The following is a 20290-nucleotide window of genomic DNA, read 5'->3' as shown; positions in this document are numbered from 1 at the left end:
CCTCTTTGTGACTCAGCCCTTCAGCTAGGTTACTGAACGGTCCTCCCTCTTGGGGTACAGTCCTTCAATTCTCTGTCACTCCCACAGTGACCCAGGCAGTCTTCCCGTTCACTGCACCGCCGGTCTATGCCACGCCCTCGGTGGCTGGGAGGGGAACCTGGGCCTATCCTTTATTCGGGCTTCCAGTCCAGGGACCCTCAGCCCAGCAGTTCAGGGCTTTCTTCTCCCAGTCCTCACTACTCCTTCCCTGGGCTGCTTCCTCCCCCTCCTTGCTCTGGGTACTAGCTCCAAATGCTCCTTCCTCTTCCCAGGGAGTGACTGCCCTTTCCCAGCCCCATACAGATTGGTGAGGTTTCTGGTCTCTCCAGAGGGTGCTACACCATAGATCACTGAGAGTCATCTTTGCCCTGGCCTAGCCAGTTGTGCTAGCCAAGCCTGTACATATGCAGTGTAGGACAGCATTCAGGAACAGCTCAGACTTGTTAAGCCTTTCTCTGTGATCTCACTGTAGCTGTGGCTCTGACCTCAAATGCAATTTCAGTTTCAGTGCGGGCTGACAATGAACAGTACAAGCTGAACCCCGCACCAGTGCAGTGTTGTGGGGTTCAGATCCTCAGTCGAATCTAGGGGATCAGTCATGGGTATTAAGGTATGCATGCTACCTCTTCTGGTCCAGAGATACTGGTGGCAATTTCATGTCAAGGCCCTGCAGAGAGAATCATGATTGCATGGGCCAGGATCTCTTGCTTACCCAGGCAAGAACGCACCCAATGGGAGATGAGAGTAGAGTGACCAGATATCCCGATTTTATAGGGACAGACCCAATTTTGGGTTTTTTTTTCTTATATAGGCTCCTATTACCCCCTTCCCCCCACACCCTCTGTCCCAATTTTTCAATTTGCTGTCCGGTCACCCTAGATGAGTGCACTTAGCATCTGTATAAATAGAGCTGTATCTATCGATTTAATTCTCTTTCCTTATTTGAATATAATGTTTTCTGCAGGAAGTGTTGGATTTAGATGCTTCAGTCCCATTAAAAGCCTGAACACTCCGCTAAACGTTCGATCCTAAACGTCAGAATCTGTGACCCGGTCACAGAGTCTTTCATGTGGCTGAAATGGAATGTTTTATTTTTTCCTCCTGGCAGGTTTTGATATTAGATGAGCCAACTGCTGGATTGGATATCAGTTCCAGATACCATGTATGGAGCCTACTGAAGGAGCATAAAGCTAACAGAGTAACCCTGTTCAGTACCCAGTTAACGGATGAGGCAGATATTATTGCTGGTGAGCACTGGATTTCTCATTACCCGAGAGGAGATGATGATGATGATGATGATGATGATGATAGTAACACGGATGTCATTTTCCGGGCCAGAAATTTTCCACTGGAACATTGTTCTGTCAGCAAATGCCAATTGGTCGAAAGGAAAATGCATTGCGGAAGTGTGTCCGCTTTGACAAAATTTCATTTAGGAAAAAAATATGGAATAGAGCATTCTGATAATGACCTTTTTGGAATGGAACATTTCAATTTTCCAGTTCGAAAGGATTTTTCATTTCAATATTTTAAAATTTTACATTATGTAATATAAAATGTAAAAAGTAAATATTGGAATGAAACATTTTGATGTTATCCAAATAAAATGTTTCAGTTTACATGAATTTTTTTTCCCAGAATTGCATTTTGGTTTTTCTTTTCATTCCATTTTGGAACAGAAAAAAGTTCAAAATCTAAGAATTTCCCATGAAATGGAAAAGCCAGTTCCTGCCCTGCTCTCAATGTCATAACTTGTTCTGTCCTGACTGTTGAGCAGGTTAGTCTGTGCTGTCTTTAGTATATCCATTTATTTATAAGACAGACCAGGTCAGGGAGGTAATATCTTTTACTGGACCAATTTCTGTTGGTGGAAATAACAAGCTTTCATGCTTCGCAGAGCTCTTCTTCGGGTCTTTCACAGGCCTAAAGGAAAGCTCTGTGAAGCTTGAAAATGTGTCTCTTCCACAAACAGAAATTGGTCCAGTAAAAGATATTACCTCACACACCTTGTCTATCTCATGTCCTGGGACCAACACAGCTTCAATAACATTGCAAGCACTTATTTATAGACACTTATGTCTCCCCTCACTCATTTTTTCTCTCTAGTGAGAAACAATCTCCCATTTTAGCTCTATGGTACAAATTATTTTGTTTCTGTTTTTTTAGACCGGAAAGCTTTTATCTCCCATGGGAGGTTAAAGTGTGTTGGCTCTTCTCTCTTTCTGAAGAGAAAATGGGGAATCGGTTATCACTTAAGGTGCAGTATACTGAGCTTGTGTTAAAGGGATCCATTTTGAGTACATTTTGGTTCTATATTTCGGGGGGGGGCAGTGAAGGGAATAATAGTCTCTATATTGTCAAAATTAATGTACACCGTACTGATATGTATTAGTGTTGTCGTCTGTATATTAAGGATCTTTCTCAGCTATGTATTTTATCTGTCTGAGTACTGAACATCTGTTAATTTTAGTTCTCTGACTGGTACTAAAAGAAAAAGATATTTTCACACATGAGTAAAAAAATAAAAAATGTGCAAAACAGTTTATTCATTCATGTCTAAAATTGGCATTGATTAACAATAAAGTATATAGATAACCAGAGGACATAAGGTTGGTTGGTATTGTCCTTTTCCCAGCTTTTGCTCCATTATTCATAAGAATTGTTACTAAAGGAAACTCTCAATAACTTGAATGGGAACTTTGCATGCATAAGAGTTGCATCAGGGCCTCAGGATTTGGAATGGTCATTCTGCAAACCCTCACTCATATGAAGGAGTGCTACCCAGAGAAGTCAGCATGGGTCACAGAATGAAAGGGAGTTTTGAGACTTCCAAGAAGAAATGTTTTACTATTGATAAATCTCTGTCATTTAGCATTATGGGGCCTGGCAAAAACTCTGGACTTCTCCATTTGTTTGAGAGAAACAGAACCCTTGATAATTTAAACAGCTAACATTCCAAATGCCGAATAGTTGCGTGATTAGAAATCTTGTTATACATATGCTAGTGGACAATTCGTTTCTGAACTTTCTTCAAAAGACTTAACTTTTTCCAACAACTTATTAAGTGGTTGGCTGAACATTTCTGGATTTGTTGGATTGTTCCAAGATGAACAGAAGAAGCACAGTTACAAATATTTCCTTTTTCTTTCCTTTCCAGCCTGCACATCAATGACTCTTGTGATTCTGCAAAAATGACATCTCTGGTCCAGCAGCATATTTCCAATGCTAAGTTATCTGGGCAGAGTCATGAAGAACTGATTTACATGCTGCCCTTTGAAAACGTGGATAAGTTCCCTGGTAACTATCACTTTGTAATTTAAGAGTGACTTTTTAGGATGTCATTGTAGCAGAGAAGTTTCAGAACAAATCTAAAAGACTCCTGGAAGAAAATATCCATACGTGAAGCTGTCTGAACTTTTTTTTTCTGTTAATGTTTTGCCTTCATTATTTTATGCCAATTGTCTCTTAAGCCGAGCAACCCTGTTTTACCATATCTTTTTAAGGAAAAAGATAATTAACAGAAAGGGCTGGAGGAGACAGGTGGTAGTGTGAATAAAATACGAAAGATCTGGTTTTCTGACACCTCTACACCTTTGGCAGGACATAGTTACATGCTATGTTCCTCCATTTCCACATCTGCAGAGTCAAGATATAACAACTCCCTCACAAGGGAGCTGTGAGGCTTAATACACAGATTCATAGATTCTAAGACAATCAGTGATTATCTAGTAGTCTGACTTCCTGTATAACACAGCAGGAAAACTTCCCCAAAATAATTCCTGTCTGGACTAGAGCATGTTTGTGAAGGACTTGGAGATCCTAAGATGAAAGGTGATGTACAAGTTGAAACTATAATTATTGTATTGTGCACACCTTCCCAGCGAGCATCTGTATCAGGTTGGTTGGATATCCACTCTCCATAAAACAGCCTGGAGAACTGTTTTTTGTCACTTAACTGTTTAAATGCCTAAATCCAGTCATGATGGAGGCCTAGGTGAATCCATATTTGGCCCAAAGTATTTAGCAGCCACTCTGTTCTTAAAGCTTAAAAATATGCAACTATAAGAATGCAACTGTTAGATATTTTTGTGTTCTAGAACTGTTCTGTGATCTAGACACTCATGTGTGCCGGGAGATTCTGAGTTACGGCATTTCCATGACAACCCTGGCTGATGTGTTCCTGACACTGGAAGAAGAAGCAACAATTGATCAAGCAGGTAAAAAAGTCCAATACTGTCTAGAGTGAAAAGGATAACCCAGTCTTTATAGAGGCAAAATTCTCATTGAAATGAATGGGAGTTTTGTCTAATAAGAGCAGTAGGATTTGTCCCAATATCATGGATCAGATAAATCCAAATAAGTAACCTTATGATATTTTCTGTTCGACTGAAAGCATCCTGAAGGCATCTTTCCTGATTTTTGAAACAGTTCTTTTCACATTTCTAAAATAACTGCCTGGAATCCTGAATTTCATTCTGGTCATAGCCAATTAGATGGCGGATCTCAAATTAAACAGAGCACTCCCAAACTTGCCAAAAAAAATTAAGCTCACTAGTGTCAGACACACATGCTGATGTGACTCATCAGCGCTGCAACTTAGTAATAGTTTGATATGTCCTGTAGGACTAAAAGTTTGAAACTTCAGCCTCTGAGTTGAGTAGCCATTTCCAAACACAGTATCCAAATATCCGTTAAGGGTACTACTCTGACTTGAGAACTTAGATCAGGAGCATAATTTGTTATAGAGGGCAGTGGCACCTTTCCCAAATGTTGGTTTGCCTCCCCCAGCCCCCCCGAATTTTCATAGGTTGATTTGGTCAACTTTTTCCCCCTCCCACAACTTTGCAGGATAGAATACAATCTCATATAATGTTCTACATGTGGGCACAACTATGCCCCCCCCAAGAGTTTTTCTGAAATTACTCCCCAGACTCAGATCCAGGATCGGGTGCCTTAACTTAAATGCTTACATTTGAAAACAGAGTTTTGCACAGTGAAGTGCATCCCCTGCACAGCTGCTGTTGCTACCATAGGGAAGGGGCTTTTGGTTCCAAAGTGAGTCTAAGAGTTGACTCCAGTTCCTCTAGGTATGTCTACACTGCAATAAAACACCAGCAGCTAGTCTGTCAGCTGACTTGGGCTTGCAGGGCTCAGGTTGTAGGGCTATAGAATTGCAGTGCAACCTAGGCTTTAAGACCCATCCTGTGACGGGAGAGGGTTCCAGAGACCAGGCTTCAGTGAACATCTACCCTGCAATGTTACAGACCCAAGCCAGCTTCTTGCGTTATTGCAATGTAGACATACCCTCAGAGTTTTCCATGATTGGGGATGTATTAGGATTTCTTACAAGGTAAAACAAAGCTAGCTCCTTGTCACAAGGTCCTGAGACAGAAATTAAATTTAAATATGGTAAAAAATTGAAATATGAATCTATTGGCCATGGAGGAAATACAGATTATAAATTTTGGTGTCCCGCTGATTCTGAGCTGCATTACAAACAATTGATATAACTGCTTAATATTTTCACTCTTTATTTTTTGCAATTTGCAGTGAAAAATGACACACATGATCCTGCAACTTGCTTCTGATGCTGCCTGTGAGATGCTGAGCATCCTCAGCTTCCACTGGCATCAATGGGAGCTGATGCACTTAGCACCCACAGAAGTGGCCTAGTCAAACCAGACATTTCCCCATGTGCCTAAACTTCATTAAATGCAGCATATTGCTAGGTAGATTTAACAGAGGAAATGTCTGTCTAACCCAGGGGTTCTCAAACTGGGGGTCGTGAGGTTATTACATTGGGGGGTCACGAGTTGTCAGTCTCCACCCTAAACCCCGCTTTGCCTTCAGCATTTATAATGGTGTTAAGTATATAAACAACTGTTTTTAATTTACAATGGGGGTCGCACTCAGAGGTTTGCTATGTGAAAAGGGTCACCAGCACAAAAGTCTGAGAACTACAGGATCAATAGCACTTTATTGTCCTCAAACTCAAAACTGAGCCGTAATTTAATCTAAATGTCTGTTGATGTCACATAACTGAAATGCAAATGAGGCCTAGCCTACTCTGTCATTTCCCCTGGCTAGCTAGCAGTTGCTCTCTGCCCCGTGGAGCCTCTGTCCATCCGGAGTTCTCAAGCAGCTCTGGGTCACTCATCTCCCATTGCATCAACAGGTGTCAGTAATGAGTTTTTTAGGTCTTCTAGCCACTGGACTTACACATATATTGTCCCACGGTTAATCAGTGGTGACTGAATTTGTAATATGTGGCAATGAGATGCAGATTAAGTCAATTTGTTTGATAAATCATTCCCCTCCTACCCTGTTTATTTGTAATCTGGGATTGATTCCATGTTGCTCTTCAGCGAAGCTAAAAGAAAAGAACTTCTGTGTTCCAAACACCCCATGACAAGGACTAGGCTTTAACTAGCCAATTTTCTTTGCTCCTAGATTATGGTGTTTTCGGTGAGGAGCAGGCAGAAGAGGAAAGAGACACCTTCTCTCCCCATGAGTTGAAACAAAGTCTCCTGTCACTCTCAGACACTGGAAAGGCGACTGTAAGAGGCAGAGCCCTCTGGAGACAGCAAGTCTGTGCCCTGGCAAGAATTCGCTTCTTAAAGCTAAAGCATGAGAGTCAAGCTATTAGGTCCATGTAAGTGCCAGAGTGTATCTGATCCTATATATGAAAAGCAAAAGCAAACTCAGACTGAACCTGCCAAAAAAAAAAAAAAACCCTGAAAAAGTTTCTCACTGGTATTTATTTTGTCTGTCAGCACTCAAAATAACTTGCAGATTAAACAGCGAATTCACCGTAAATAACAAGAAGCAGCTGAAACAACTTTTCAGCTCATGGCACCTTCACGAAGCGATACCCTTGGCTGTAACACTGTTTCTGTCTGCCTGTTATTTTCTGTGGCTTTGCTATTCCACAGGAGACTTTCTTACAGCTTTGCAAACGAAATGTAATTTGGGGACTTGGTCCTTGGATTCCCTTGTGCTCAGGTATTGTAGTAAGGTCACTGTATCAAAATGTACCAGCCATCTGGGTCCCAAGGAAACAAGAGGTTTACTAGAAAGCTCTAGCTCTCTCCATACCAGGAATGTGAGCGTTAATCAGCACAGCCAGGAAACAGCTTGGGCCTGTTAGCTGTCTGGAAGCAACTAAACAGAGGTCTGAGCCAACAGAAAGGGGGTACTTTGAATATGTGAGAGAAGCAGAATCATGTAAACCCTGCAAACTTCACTGTAATCTCACTTTGGCTTGAGAAGCTTTGCTTAAAGATTTGTGTTTAGGGGCATGTGTGTTTTTCATACCACCCACCTGGAAGAAGAGTTTAGAAACTATTTTCAACCTATTAAATTTTTTTTCAGTTTTCCCTTAAGGGAGAGAGGGTTCAAAACACAAAGACTTTCTTGTTATTTTAGTAGGGCAGCTAAACCAGTCTTCCAAGAAGTTTCAGAGACCATGTGTATCTCACCAGGAGAAGGAAGTCACCCCAGATCCTGTACTCTTCTGCATCTTGCTTTACTTTACTGAGGAACCATGCCTAAGAGATAGGGACCTCAGGTGCAGGAAGGGAAGTGATCTTTGGGAAGGTAATAAAGGGAAGTGAAAGCCCTTCCTGAGCCTTTGCCTTGGGTCCCAAGACTATGTCTCCCTGATGCTAGGTAGATGGGAGCTCTGCTTCCCTCCCAGACACCAACTGACCAAATGCAGAGTGGCCCTATTGGACTCACATGTGTTTTAAAATTGCTACAGTAGATTCACCAGTCTAGGCAGAGGAGAGACTGTGCATGTGGTTTGGCCCGTTTGACTTAGACATCATTTTAATTAGAAACGGGCCAAACCAAAATCATAAATCACCAGACCCCAGATGTGTCTGGATCTGAACTTTGAGGCCTGAGCACATCTTTGATAATATAATTTTTTATTAAGGCTGAAGCTGGTTTGTCCTTTGAAAGGACAATCGCAGTTCTTGAGACTGTATTGTTAGAGCTGGTTGAAAATTTTCCTGCTGAACATTTTGTCATTGGAAAATGTCATTTCATCAGAATCGAAACTTTCCATGGGCACGTGTCAGATTGTATGAAATTTTGTTTTGTGGGGCCAAAACCCCTCACCAAAATAAAGCATTTAAAAATGCTCCGCTTTGACATTTTTGGAATGGAACATTTTACTTTTTTCTTTCAGAATGCCCTTTTGTTTTGAAAGTTGACTTTATATTGTATTGTGAATAATAAGGAAATCAAAAGGAAACATTTACTCCAAAACAACTTTTTGAAAATATTTTGTGGGAAATTTCAAAATTGAACATTTTGCTCCCGTTTGGAATGAAAACAAAATTTGAAATGACTGAATTTCTTGTGAAACAGACATTCTGGTTTCTCCCACAGCTCCACTTATTCTCATAATTGTTTGAGGGAAAGAAGCAACACCAATGGGATAACATAAGTAGATACCAGGTTCTTAAATGACAGAGCTAATATAGGGAGAAATGAGTCTGATACCAGGTCTGTGAAGGGTGGTGGCCCCAGCAGGGTGAAGGGCAGCAGCTTCTGAGGTTCTGGCTGCCGGTCGCCAAAGTGGAAGCTAGAAGTCGCTATACCTGGCACTGTGTTTTTCTATAATCTGCCTAGGCAGCCACATGGTCCAGTAAGAATGTGGGGTAGCCATATTAGAAGAATTTCTTGTCACCCACTGTAGAAATTTTCAAAGCTCCGCTCTTTCCCCAGGGCTTTGTCATTTGTCTCTGGACACAGTCCCAAATTCTTACCTGTATGCCATCCTCAGCCTCTTCCCTGCCCCCCCCAACCTCCTGCCATCCTTCCCCATGGCACCTCTCCCCATCTTCTGCTCTGATTTTGCTCACTGTCCCTGCAAGCATGGTTTATGTTTGCTCATCAGAGCACTTGATTGCCTGAAGCTTCTCCCTGCCAGGCATACCTCTGGGTTGAAGAAATGATAGGCAGAGACTGGGCACTGTCTTAAAGATTTGTGATCCTTCCACATCCCTGAGTTGCATGGCTAGACTTTTAGCTCTAAGAAGCCTGCAGGTTTGTGAAAATCAGTTGGTATGATGCCAAAAACATGGTGATAAGAGAGTATAAGCATCTTATTTTGATTTTCTAGCCAACTTGGCACCATGGATTAATAAATGGATGTATATTTTAACTCATCACCTACTCTTCCATTTTAGATTACTGGTGTGTGGTCTTCTTATACTGCCTTGCCTGATCTTCAAGATAATAATTGATGAAGACACTGTTGCCCATACGATGAAGGTTTCACCTCAGATGTATTTTCTCCAACCTGGACAGCAGCACTACCGAACCCATCACACCAGCTTATTGGTCCTCAATGATACAGGTGAGAAAAATGAAATTAAGAATGTCAATGTTGGAATCTACAACAGAGTACATTGTAAATGTCCTGTTGATTTTTTTTTCATTTAAAGAAACAGACAAAACCAGTACAGAGTTGCAAAGTATATTCCAGCACTAAATCCCAGAGCATCTTAATAGTGGTTTCCTGAATAATTCATACAAGATCATTTTATTAATTAGTTTAGACCAGAACAACATTGATTGTTTGCACACCGCTTTGAAAATGTAAAGTGTTATAATCAGAATCACTTGTAATCCACTATTAAATGGCTGTGGCATTTGCCTTGATATCCATATCTTGCTGCATCAATCATCTCCAGATTTTTTTAAAATAATGTTTCTAACCCTCATGGTTCTAAAGTAAACCTTGGAAACCTGAATCAAGTATAAGCTGTGGAGAGCAGACTGACTTTAATACCAAAAGAAACAAAATGGGCATCAACTCTGCTGATTAATGGTTCAATGAATGTTTCAGAATATTTCATTTCATAATATTCTGAGATTTCAAGTTTTCATTGTGATTTGAGACAAAAAGCAAATTTCAAAATCTCGGAATTTCCATCCTGTAGGAAATGAGATTTTTTTTACCAGCTTTATTTCTCACCATGCCAATTTCCTGATTATTTTGTGCAGCAAAGTAGTTTTTGCTAAGAAATACCTTCCTATTAAAAGATCAAACCAAGCCCCCCTTTCAGAAATCCATCACTTGAAAAAACATTAGACGTGTAAGCCTAGTGATATGGAAGAATTTCAAAGAGCTTCTCTCCAGACTTTTAGCTTAGATTCATTCATAGATTCTAGGACTGGAAGGTACCTCGAGAGGTCATCGAGTCCAGTCCCCTCCTCTCATGGCAGGACCAAATACTGTCTAGACCATCCCTGATAGACATTTATCTAACCTACTCTTAAATATCTCCAGAGATGGAGATTCCGCAACCTCCCTAGGCAATTTATTCCAGTAGACCTTATTAAAGTGACATTAGAATTTTATTAGGAATGGTCCTAAGCTACATAATTCAGATATGGACACAGAATTTCTCACAGACTAGGGTGTTTGGATGGGATCTTCATTTTGATTTTATCATTCTTGTGCTTTTACTATCAAAGAACCATATAAGTTTTGCTTTCTCTAATTTGTTAGGTTCAGACATTGAGGACTTCATCCATGCTGTGAAAAGTCAGAATATAATGTTGGAAGTAGCTAATGGGAAAAACATCTCAGATGGTCAAGAATACAATGGGGCTATTAAAGTATCACTTGTAGACAAGGTAAATGAAACCAAGTATATATGACATTCTGTAAAACTTTACAACTCAAAAACCGCTGATGGAAAATGTTATCGTTCTTTATTATTATTAGAGGTGGATTCAAGCAGCAAACTTTGGATCTAACCTTTCCTATAGTTGGGAGACTTGTTTTTACTTTGGCTCATTATACAGAAATGTGTCTGCAATGAAATCCAGATCTAGAGCTTACATCCAAACTTTGGCAACATCCAGATCAAGGGGTTGGTTTATGCGTATCTCTAATTTATATGGTACCATGAATATACATGATATTTTCTACAGTAGTACAAATAAAAAGGTCTCTACCTCAAAAAATAGATTAAAGAGGATTTTGTTAGAAGAGCAATTTGAAGAATAATAAATTTAAAAAATCCTTGTTTGGGTTTTAAGCTAGCAAATGTAGCTGGTATCATGAAAGTTTCATGGAGCAAGGTCAACATACAACAATACTAGGGATATGGGAGTTTTTTAACTGTAAAATCTGGGCCAAATTCTATGCTCACTTACAGTGACGGAATAAACTGAGGGAAAAATTTAACCCCTCTGCTTTTTTCAATCCAATTTCCTCAGCGAGCTAAAGTCTAGTTTTTAGCATGAAGACTGACTAATCTTTCATTTCTTCAGCATTTCAGATTTTCTATGATGTGCCATGTCAAGAGAATCAATTGTTTTCCAGTGCTTATGAACATCATTAGCAATGCATTACTAAGAAACTTAAATTCCACTAGGCAAATTCAAGTCACAACTAGGATGCGCCCTATGGTATGTATTTGACATTCTGCCCAAGATTTTCAAAATTGATTTGTTATTTTGGAAACCTCAATTTTTGGATGCCCAACTTGAGAACCCTTGAAGAAGCCTGATTTTGAGAGAGTGCTGAGCACTCACCCTCTGAAAATTAGGCTTCTTTAAAGGGTCTCAAGGTGAGCATCCAAAAATGGAGGCACTCAGAGCCACAAGTCACGTCTGAAAATCTTGCCACTACGTGTCCCCATGTTCTCTTTTGTATACAATTTGAGGTCCCTTTCACCTATTCTCTTTTCCAAACTAAATGATACTCACTCTTTCATTCTCTAGTCATGCATACAATCAGTCCCTTCCACACATTCTTGTCATCATCTTGCCTTTTTGCTGAATTTTCGGTCTGTGCTGTTATATATTCCTTGAGATGAGGGGACCCAAACTGTACACCTCATTTCTTACAAATGCAAACCTGCTTTTTACAGGTGGTGATACCGTTATGGTTTCATAGAAATTAGAGCTAGAAAAGAACTGCTAGGTTATGTTATCCAGACAGTGTGGGTCAAGTCTTTAAGTTAAGCCATTCCCATCTCTACCACAGCCAATGCCAAATTGTTTCCACGTGTACATTTTCTAATGATTTGTCAACTCTGGAGAGATGAATGGCCATTCCATCTCTATGTACGTTAGCCTCTGTGCTTGGGAAATTTCTGCTGGAGGGTGTGTGGATTCTAGGGTGGGGGGGAGGGTAATTATTTCCCAAGAGATGAGTTCTTCCAGTCCCCTAATCATTTTTATTCTTCTCTGCATTTGTTTCAATTTGTGTCCATCCCCCTCTCTTGTGGCTTCCAGAACTGAATGCAATATTGCAGGATTGGTCTATAGAGAAGTGGCATTGGCTGTCACCTCTGTGAGTGCCTTGCAGAAAGGGGGGCTTTGAGGTTGCATAGACATGATACCTCTGCAGCTGCAATTTCAAGCCAGATGTTTGTAAAGCCACTAGGATGCTTTTGTTTCTTCTGCTGTATGTTGACATTATTTAAAATCTGTTCTATTATTATTATTTATAGGCATTACATAAGCACCCACGACCATTGTATGAAAGCATATTGCCATTTTTGCTTACTGTTTTTTAGATGTCATCTGAGCATGAAATGAGATTACTTTGGCATTCCATTATTTTCATGTCTGTTTTAGCTTCTGGTTTTGCACCTCATTTTGCAATGAGCAGCACAGGTGATTACAAGGTAAGAATGGATACTTTGGGTAGGCTGGGTTTCTTGTTTTTAACAGTAGATCATTGCTTTTTCACATCTTGTAAAGATCTATGGAGAAATCCAACCATGTCAGTGTTGTTTCCCAACTGGAAAAACTATGTGTGTGTGCACGCACGAGCGCTATTCTTCTGACTTCTCCCATTAGTTCTAATCCTACAAACACTTATGCACATACTTCATGTGAGTTGTAAGATTGATTTCAGTGAGACTACATACGCAGTCAAAGCTAAGGATGTGTTTGCAGCATCAGAGCCATAATTTGGATTATCCAAACTCATATCCCCTCCCGTAACAGAATTTTAAACAAGTATTTTTATTTTTCAATATCTATTTTTCCAAAATGCATTTCCCATTCCATCTCATTCAGTGTATCTATTTGACAATTGAGTGACTGCCTTCTCTTTCCTTTCCCAGATAAAAGCTCACTCCCAGCTATGGACTTCAGGCATGTTCCCTTCAGCATATTGGTGTGGCCAGGCTCTGGTGGACATTCCTCTCTGCTGTGTTCTTCTCTTCACAATGACTGGGATTATGTTTTTAATTAGTTATGAAGATAGTCTGACTCCTGAAATATTAGCCTTACCTTTGGTAAATTTCCAGTTAATAAACTATGTGGAAAATTCATCTTCAACAATAAAATAACTGGGGAAAATTGAGGTCTGACTTTTTAAAAATGTTATCCAAATACTCTAGGTTCTTGAATATCTTTCACCATCCTGGTATCGGAGCACCTGTTTTCTATTCTGAACTTTGGGAGGCTTGAAATCTTCATTAATGGACATAGCAAGAGCTGACCTTAGAGAAAAGTTTAACACTCTAAGAAATCCGTGCCACCTCACTTTGTCAGTTGTCAAATTGACTGTCTTTTTCTGGAGAATCTCAATCCTAGAATTACAGCAAGGGTGTTGTACTGGAGAACAGTGCTATATCAGGAAAGATAGAGGGAGAAATGTGCCCATCACCTGGCTATATAAGCCTGATTTTTCACTGCACATTACCATAAGTTTGTCACTTTTTTTCAGGACAAATTTCAACATACATGTTCATAAGGGATAAATAGCTGTCCAGTCTTAGCATGTTATTGGGTTTTCAGTTTGCAAGGAAGCTGTGTTCACTAAGGTAGCATCCTTTCCCAGCTCCAATTTCACTTTAGTTAGGGTTAGATAGCACAAATGTTCCATCAAAAATGTCTGTGATACCATTTTTATCGTCTAATTTTGTGTTACTTATTGTGTGCGTTGGCATGATGCTCATTCTGATTCTCTCCATTCAGGTTGTGTCTATATTTGGCTACGCAGCATCCATTGTTGTCCTCACTTACGTGATCTCTTTTGCTTTTCGCAAAAGGAAAAGCTACAGTGACCTTTGGTCTTTTATCTTTATATTTGTAAGTACATGAATGGTTTGGGGGGGGTGTGTCATAGTGTCATTGAAGATCAGATTTTATCATAGTGACAATTACAGATGGATCAAACAGGAAAAAAATCAGAGAACATAATTCCGGGATGAAATCCCCACTTTTGTTCAGCTTGTTATAAGGATAGGTGCCAATTTCAAAATTTGGACCTGGATCTCCCTTTAGATTTCAGATTCAGAGGTTAAGAGGAGCTCCTGCTTCCCACTTGTCTAGCATCTGAGCAGGACATTCCATAACTGCTAAGATACCTGCAGTTGGAGCATGCTCACTGGGGCAATGCTCTCAAGCTGATATCTTTAGAGAAGCAAAATTACATATATATAATTTTCTCTTAAAGTGGACTAATGGGTGTGTTGCTTTTTTTTTTGTGTGTGGCTTTCTAGGTTTCTTTCATGCTTAATGCAATTACTTATGCAACCAATAAGGCCTTCATCACGACCATCCTCACTGCCATGATTCCTTTCTATACGTTAGCTGGCTGTATAAGAATAATTGTGAAGGTGCGTGTGGAACATAACAAACTCCAGCCATAATAAACTTTTTTTCTAGTTTTGATTTGAAAAAGTTGAAACCAAACCTAAAAAAAAACCAAGGAGGTCAGATGAGTTGTTTGTAGCACACTGCCAGGTGCAGTCTTGCTAAATATGATACCTTGGGTTAAAATTTCACACCAGTGCCATGATTCCTACCAATAATAGTTACCAAAATTCCCAACTCTACTGCATGATGAAATGCCACTTTGCATCTATAGAAAACTACCCACATGACAAAATATTGATCCAAACAGCATATGATGGATGCAGCATTGCAGTTATTCACGGGGAAGATGGAACCAAATATGCAGGCCAAATCCTAAGCCGTGCTGAGCATCTTTAATTCCCCTGGACTGCAATGGGAATTTGCAGGTGCTCAGCCTGTCTTTGGAATTGGCTTTGTGGTGGTATTTTGTATCTATGAGCACTCTCCCCAAATGTAAGCCCTATGCCAGTGACTGTAGTGAACTGGTGAAGGTCTGGTGCAGAGTTGAAGGCAAGGAGGCAGCTGACTAAGGAGCTGCACAGGTTGTTTTCCAAGGGGTCAATATGGAAGTGGAGTACGTGAGGGACTGTAATGAGAGGAAGGGACAGAGCCAGAAATCAATGTGGAAGAGGAAGGTGGATGGGGAGGAGTCAGGGAAGCAGTATGTCACATCTGCCTGGAGAAGAATGAGGCAGGAGGAGAAGTGAGATTGGAGAAGGGTTGAAAATGGCAGGAGAGGAGAAATCTAGTGGCTCTATGATGGTCCTTTGGAGATGACATTGGGAAAGGGCTGTTAGAAGAGTGCCACCATCAGAGAGGGCAGCTGCAGACAGAGATGGAGGGAGGTAAAGGGACTGTGGATGGTGGGCATTCCAGAAAGATCAGGGGAGAGAGAGTAAATTGAGGATGGGGGAAAGTTAGAGGTGAAGAGACTGGCAGAGTGGATGGAGGTGATGGCAGCAAATGATGGGGATGAAGGGAAAAGCAAGGCTTGGGGAAGGGTTGCTGGATGCAAGAAAAAGAAGGCAAAGGAGCAGTGGAAGGTAGGATGAGAGTCTAGTGGGGGTAAGAAAAGGTAGGAGATGGATGTGGGAGGGAGAACATAACATTGGTGGGAGGAAAACAGGAAGCAAGAGGGTTAAGATGTAGGAGAAAATGGAGGATGTGGTGGAAGTGGGAGGTTCAGGGATGCATCACCTCTCTCTCTTACTGAGTTATAGGACCGAGTCCAATCATGCCAAACCAATGAAGTGCCAAGTAATTGTGCAGCCAAATGATAAACTGTAAAGCCCCTTTGAAACAGAGGTCTAGGAAGGTCCCATATGCTCTCCCTAACAATGCCATAAGCATTACGGTGAGCTTATATGTGTTTAAACACAGAGGGATACATTCAATCTTATCTTACATTCAAAGGATGTAGGTTTTCACTTTTACTCTATGCTGGAAAATGTTGCTGTTCATAATCTATACATTGTTTTATCCTTACGCAGGTGTCATCAGACCATGCATTTGCCCTCTGGGAGGAAGATGAAGAAATGATGCTGAGCAGATTACACTTGCTAGCTAGCCTGGCAGTAAGAACCAATTTCCATTTCTAAGATGATGTGAAGTTTTCCTGTTTTCAACCCCCACCTCTTGCTGAATGGAGTTTCGTTGCAGACAATTTCTCACACTGCTGCTCTGAGATTTTAAAAAAGAAAAGAAAAGATGCTCTGCCCAGTGCTGTGATGTGCTGAGCCCTTTCAACTCCCCGCATTGACTTCAGGGGGAATTGAGGGCTCAACATCTCACTGGTAAGGAGGGGCCATCCATTCCAGCTACCTGAGGGGGGACAGTACAAGGGTTACCGTCCTTCACAGCATTGGGCATGCATGTATCTTTGTGCATCTGCAACTCTCTGAAGGCTCTCCCCTCACTCCTGCATCATAGAATCATAGAATATCAGGGTTGGAAGTGACCTCAGGAGATCATCTAGTCCAACTCCCTGCTCAAAACAGGACCAAGACCAAATAAATCATCCCAGCCTGGCCTTAAAAACCTCCAAGGCTGGAGATTCCACCACCTCCCTAGGTAACCCACTCAGTGCTTCACCACCCTCCTAGTGAAATAGTGTTTCCTAATATCCAACCTAGACTTCCTCCCCCCACCCCTGCAACTTGAGGCCATTGCTCCTTGTTCTGTCATCTGCCACCACTAAGAACAGCTAAGCTCCATCCTCTTTGGAACCCTCCTTCAGATAGTTGAAAGCTGCTATCAAATCCCCCCTCACTCTTCTCTTCTGCAGACTAAACAAGCCCAGTTCCCTCAGCCTCTCCTCGTATGTCATGTGCCCTAGCTCCCTGATCATTTTCATTGCCCTCCGCTGGACTCTCTCCAATTTGTACACATCTTTTCTGTAGTGAGGGCCCAAAACTGGATGCAATACTCCAGATATGGCCTCACCAGTGCCGAATAGAGGGGAATAATCACTTCCCTCGATGCAGCTCAATATGCCATTAGCCTTCTTGGCAACAAGGGCACACTGCTGACTCATATCCAGCTTCTCATCCACTGTAATCCCCAGGTCTTTTTCTGCAGAACTGCTGCTTAGCCAGTCAGTCCCCAACCTGTAGCAGTGCATAGGATTCTTCCATCCTAAGTGCAGGACTCTGCACTTAACCTTGTTGAACCTCATCAGATTTCTTTCAGCCCAATCTTCCAATTTGTCTAGGTCACTCTGGACTCTATCCCTACCCTCCAGCATATCTACCCTCAGTTTAGTGCAAACTTGCTGAGGGTGCAATCCATCCAATCATCCAGATCATTAATAAAGATGTTGAAAAAAAACATAGCATCTTCCTTCTTCCCACCACTATCTCCATTTCCCTATCCTTGCTACCTTGGTAGAACTGATTTCACCTCCCAAGTGAGTGCCTTAACTGCTGAGCTATAATCCATCCTCGCTCTCTCTGGCAAGACAACAGAGTCAATGTCAGAGCCAGTATTAGATCTGGGTTGTTCCTGCTCTGTCCTGTGTGCCGATCACTAGGCCATGCCTCTGTCTTTTTTGCACTCCGTTTATCTTCACACAGGATGCTAAAATCTGAAATTTTAAAAGTAGTATTTGAGTGAAATTCCTGGCTCCACTGAAGTAAATCAGAGTTTTGCCATTGACGTCAATGGATTCAGGCATTTCACACATTGTCTTTTGCTCGTTTTCCAGCCATACCTGCACTGTATTATTTTGATTTTCATTCTGCGATGTCTGGAGTGGAAATACGGAAGAAAAACTACGAGGGAGGATCCAATCTTCAGGTCTGTGCAAAACAGAATCTATACAAATTGAATTGAGCTTCAGGCTGAATTGATCAGGTGTTCATGACACAGGAGCTACATGTGGAAATCTGCCTCTGTATCATATGCTTAAAGGACTCTGAGTTTGGTTTCTTTTCTCTGTAGAATTTCTCCAAGGAAAGAGATCTTCTGCCAAAACCCTGAAGAGTCTGAAGGGGAAGATGAAGATGTTCAAGCTGAAAGAATGAAAGCTGGGAGCGTGATGACCTGTCAGAACCAGGAAGAGGTAAAAATGAATAAGGAGAATGTGCATCCAACATGAAATCGTAGAATCATGGAAATGTAGGACTGGTAGAGACCTCAACTGGTCATCTAGTCCAATCCCCTGTGCCTAAGGCAGGATTGTGTAATAACTAGACTATTCCTGACAGCTGTTTGTCTAACTTGTTCTTTAAAATCTCCAATGACAGAGATTCCACAGCCTCCATAGGCAGTTTGTTCCAGTGCTTTACTACCCTGACACGTAGGAATTTTTTCCTAATGTCCAACCTAAATAATGACAATACATTAATTGGGTAGAGGCATACTGCACATCTCCCCACATTAGCCTGCCAATTTCTATCAAACTCGACCTATGGAATGAGATGGGTGTTTAATCTCTGGCGCTCCTCCATCTTTCTATTAAGATTGCCAATATTGAAGCAAATAGTAATGATTGGCTTTGTGATATAGACACTTGAATACTGGGGATCACATTCTGATTTCATTTATGGTGGTGGCTCTTTTAAATTTTGCAGACTTCTGTAATAAAACATTTGCTGATGTCGCTCTAACTACAGCGTAATGCATAGCAATTAGCCTCACTTTAAATCTGATTAATCTTCACCAGGCCTTCGTTCTGATCCACCAAAGGCACAGTGCAGTTAAATGCTAGCTCTTTACATATTTCATTTTGCAGTAGAATCATCCATTACTGCTTTGTTTTTATGCTATGCGAGTCTTCCTTGTCTTCACCCTAGAGCCAGAGTACAAGGGAGCTGCTTAATCTTACTCAAGACTTTTTACACAAAGTTACTTCCTGATCATGGGGAAAACACAAGCAAAAGAGAGTTTCTCACGTATTAGCTATTTTCCTCTGGCTGACGTCACTGACAGGGAGAAGAGATGGTTTCTCCATCCTACTGCCAGATAGGAAGAGCAGGTCAGCCTGTGAATTGGCAGAGCCTTGGCAGCACCTCAAGCTGCTTTGTGCTTAAAGCTGGCCCTGGATCCTGGAAAACACTTGACAGGCTCTTGGTGTCACAAGCAGAGCTAGTCAGGAAATGGGATTATTTGTAGATTTTTTTTGTCAAACAACAGTTTTCATCCAAAAACCAAAAATTATTTGGTTTCCAGTTTTCCAATGAAAAAGTGGAAATATTCAAGAAAATCAGACACTTTCTGTGAAAGTTTTAATTAATTGGAAAGCCCAATTTGCCATCAAAAAGAAGTTTAGATGGAAATTTTTCAACCAGCCATAGTCACAAGCAGTGCTGTCTGGAAAGGGGGATCCCTTCCCAAGAAAAAAATTGCATTTCTGACAGAAAATCATTCCAGCAGAAAATTCCCAAATGGCTGTAGTCACAAGTGATGTCCATAAGTGATTTTTCAGTAACAAGGTCACCAACCACAGAAGCCTCAGAAACTCCCAACTTTTTCTTACCATGTGCATTTTCAGAGCTAGGTGTTGAGCAATAGATAGCTGGTTCTCAAATTGTGCTTAATAAATCCACAAGTCCACATAGATAATTATCAACTGTAAATTTTTAAATGTCAGCAGAGGAAGGAAATGAAGAGAGTTTGTGATATCAAATGAGTTCCAAGGAACAATTTTCTTGATCATCTTTCATTCAGTTCTCAGCTTGGGCCATATCTGCTATATCCATATTTTTGACTTTTGTTCCATAGCGACCAATCCTTAGCGTCAACAGTCTGCGCAAGGAATACAAAGACAAGAAGGTCAGCTCCATTTTTAAGAAAAGGAAGAAAGTTGCCACAAGAAACGTCTCCTTTTGCGTTAAAGAAGGTCAGAACAAACAAGCATTTCACTAGAGGTTTTAAAAACAATGTTATGCATTTTGATTAATAGAATATTTAGAGCTTGGGAAAGTTACTGGATTAACACCACTGGTAACTGAAGCCTTCTATTTATCAGAGGCACCAAGCATGACAAATCAAGAAATTTTGGGTAGAGGCTTGTTGCAAGGGTCCTCACGTTACCTGTCTAATTTTTCTCAAACCTAATCTATGGAATTAGATGGGTGTGTAATCTCTGGTCTTTCTCTCCATCTCTCTGCTAAGATTGCCAATATTT

The 20290-nt window shown here is 40.9% G+C and overlaps 1 protein-coding gene across 1 annotated transcript in view; it reads left to right on the top strand.

Moving 5' to 3' along the window:
• LOC115635400 (ATP-binding cassette sub-family A member 10-like) overlaps positions 1–20290 on the top strand; it is a 56105-nt gene that overhangs the window by 25051 nt on the left and 10764 nt on the right. Inside the window, exons 15-30 of the mRNA XM_030534086.1 lie at positions 1148–1286; positions 2206–2296; positions 3197–3336; positions 4137–4256; positions 6490–6691; positions 9237–9406; positions 10565–10692; positions 11335–11472; positions 12588–12698; positions 13143–13316; positions 14002–14115; positions 14529–14645; positions 16155–16238; positions 17867–17958; positions 18103–18223; positions 19885–20002. Coding sequence (XP_030389946.1) covers positions 1148–1286; positions 2206–2296; positions 3197–3336; positions 4137–4256; positions 6490–6691; positions 9237–9406; positions 10565–10692; positions 11335–11472; positions 12588–12698; positions 13143–13316; positions 14002–14115; positions 14529–14645; positions 16155–16238; positions 17867–17958; positions 18103–18223; positions 19885–20002 — 2059 coding nt within the window. The remainder of the gene's footprint in view (positions 1–1147; positions 1287–2205; positions 2297–3196; positions 3337–4136; positions 4257–6489; positions 6692–9236; positions 9407–10564; positions 10693–11334; positions 11473–12587; positions 12699–13142; positions 13317–14001; positions 14116–14528; positions 14646–16154; positions 16239–17866; positions 17959–18102; positions 18224–19884; positions 20003–20290) is intronic.

This window comes from Gopherus evgoodei, chromosome 15 (genome assembly GCF_007399415.2).
Source record: "Gopherus evgoodei ecotype Sinaloan lineage chromosome 15, rGopEvg1_v1.p, whole genome shotgun sequence".
Classification (NCBI taxonomy): domain Eukaryota; kingdom Metazoa; phylum Chordata; order Testudines; family Testudinidae; genus Gopherus; species Gopherus evgoodei.
The sequence above is the reverse complement of the archived record's forward strand: the minus strand, read 5'-3'. Positions and strand labels throughout refer to the sequence as shown.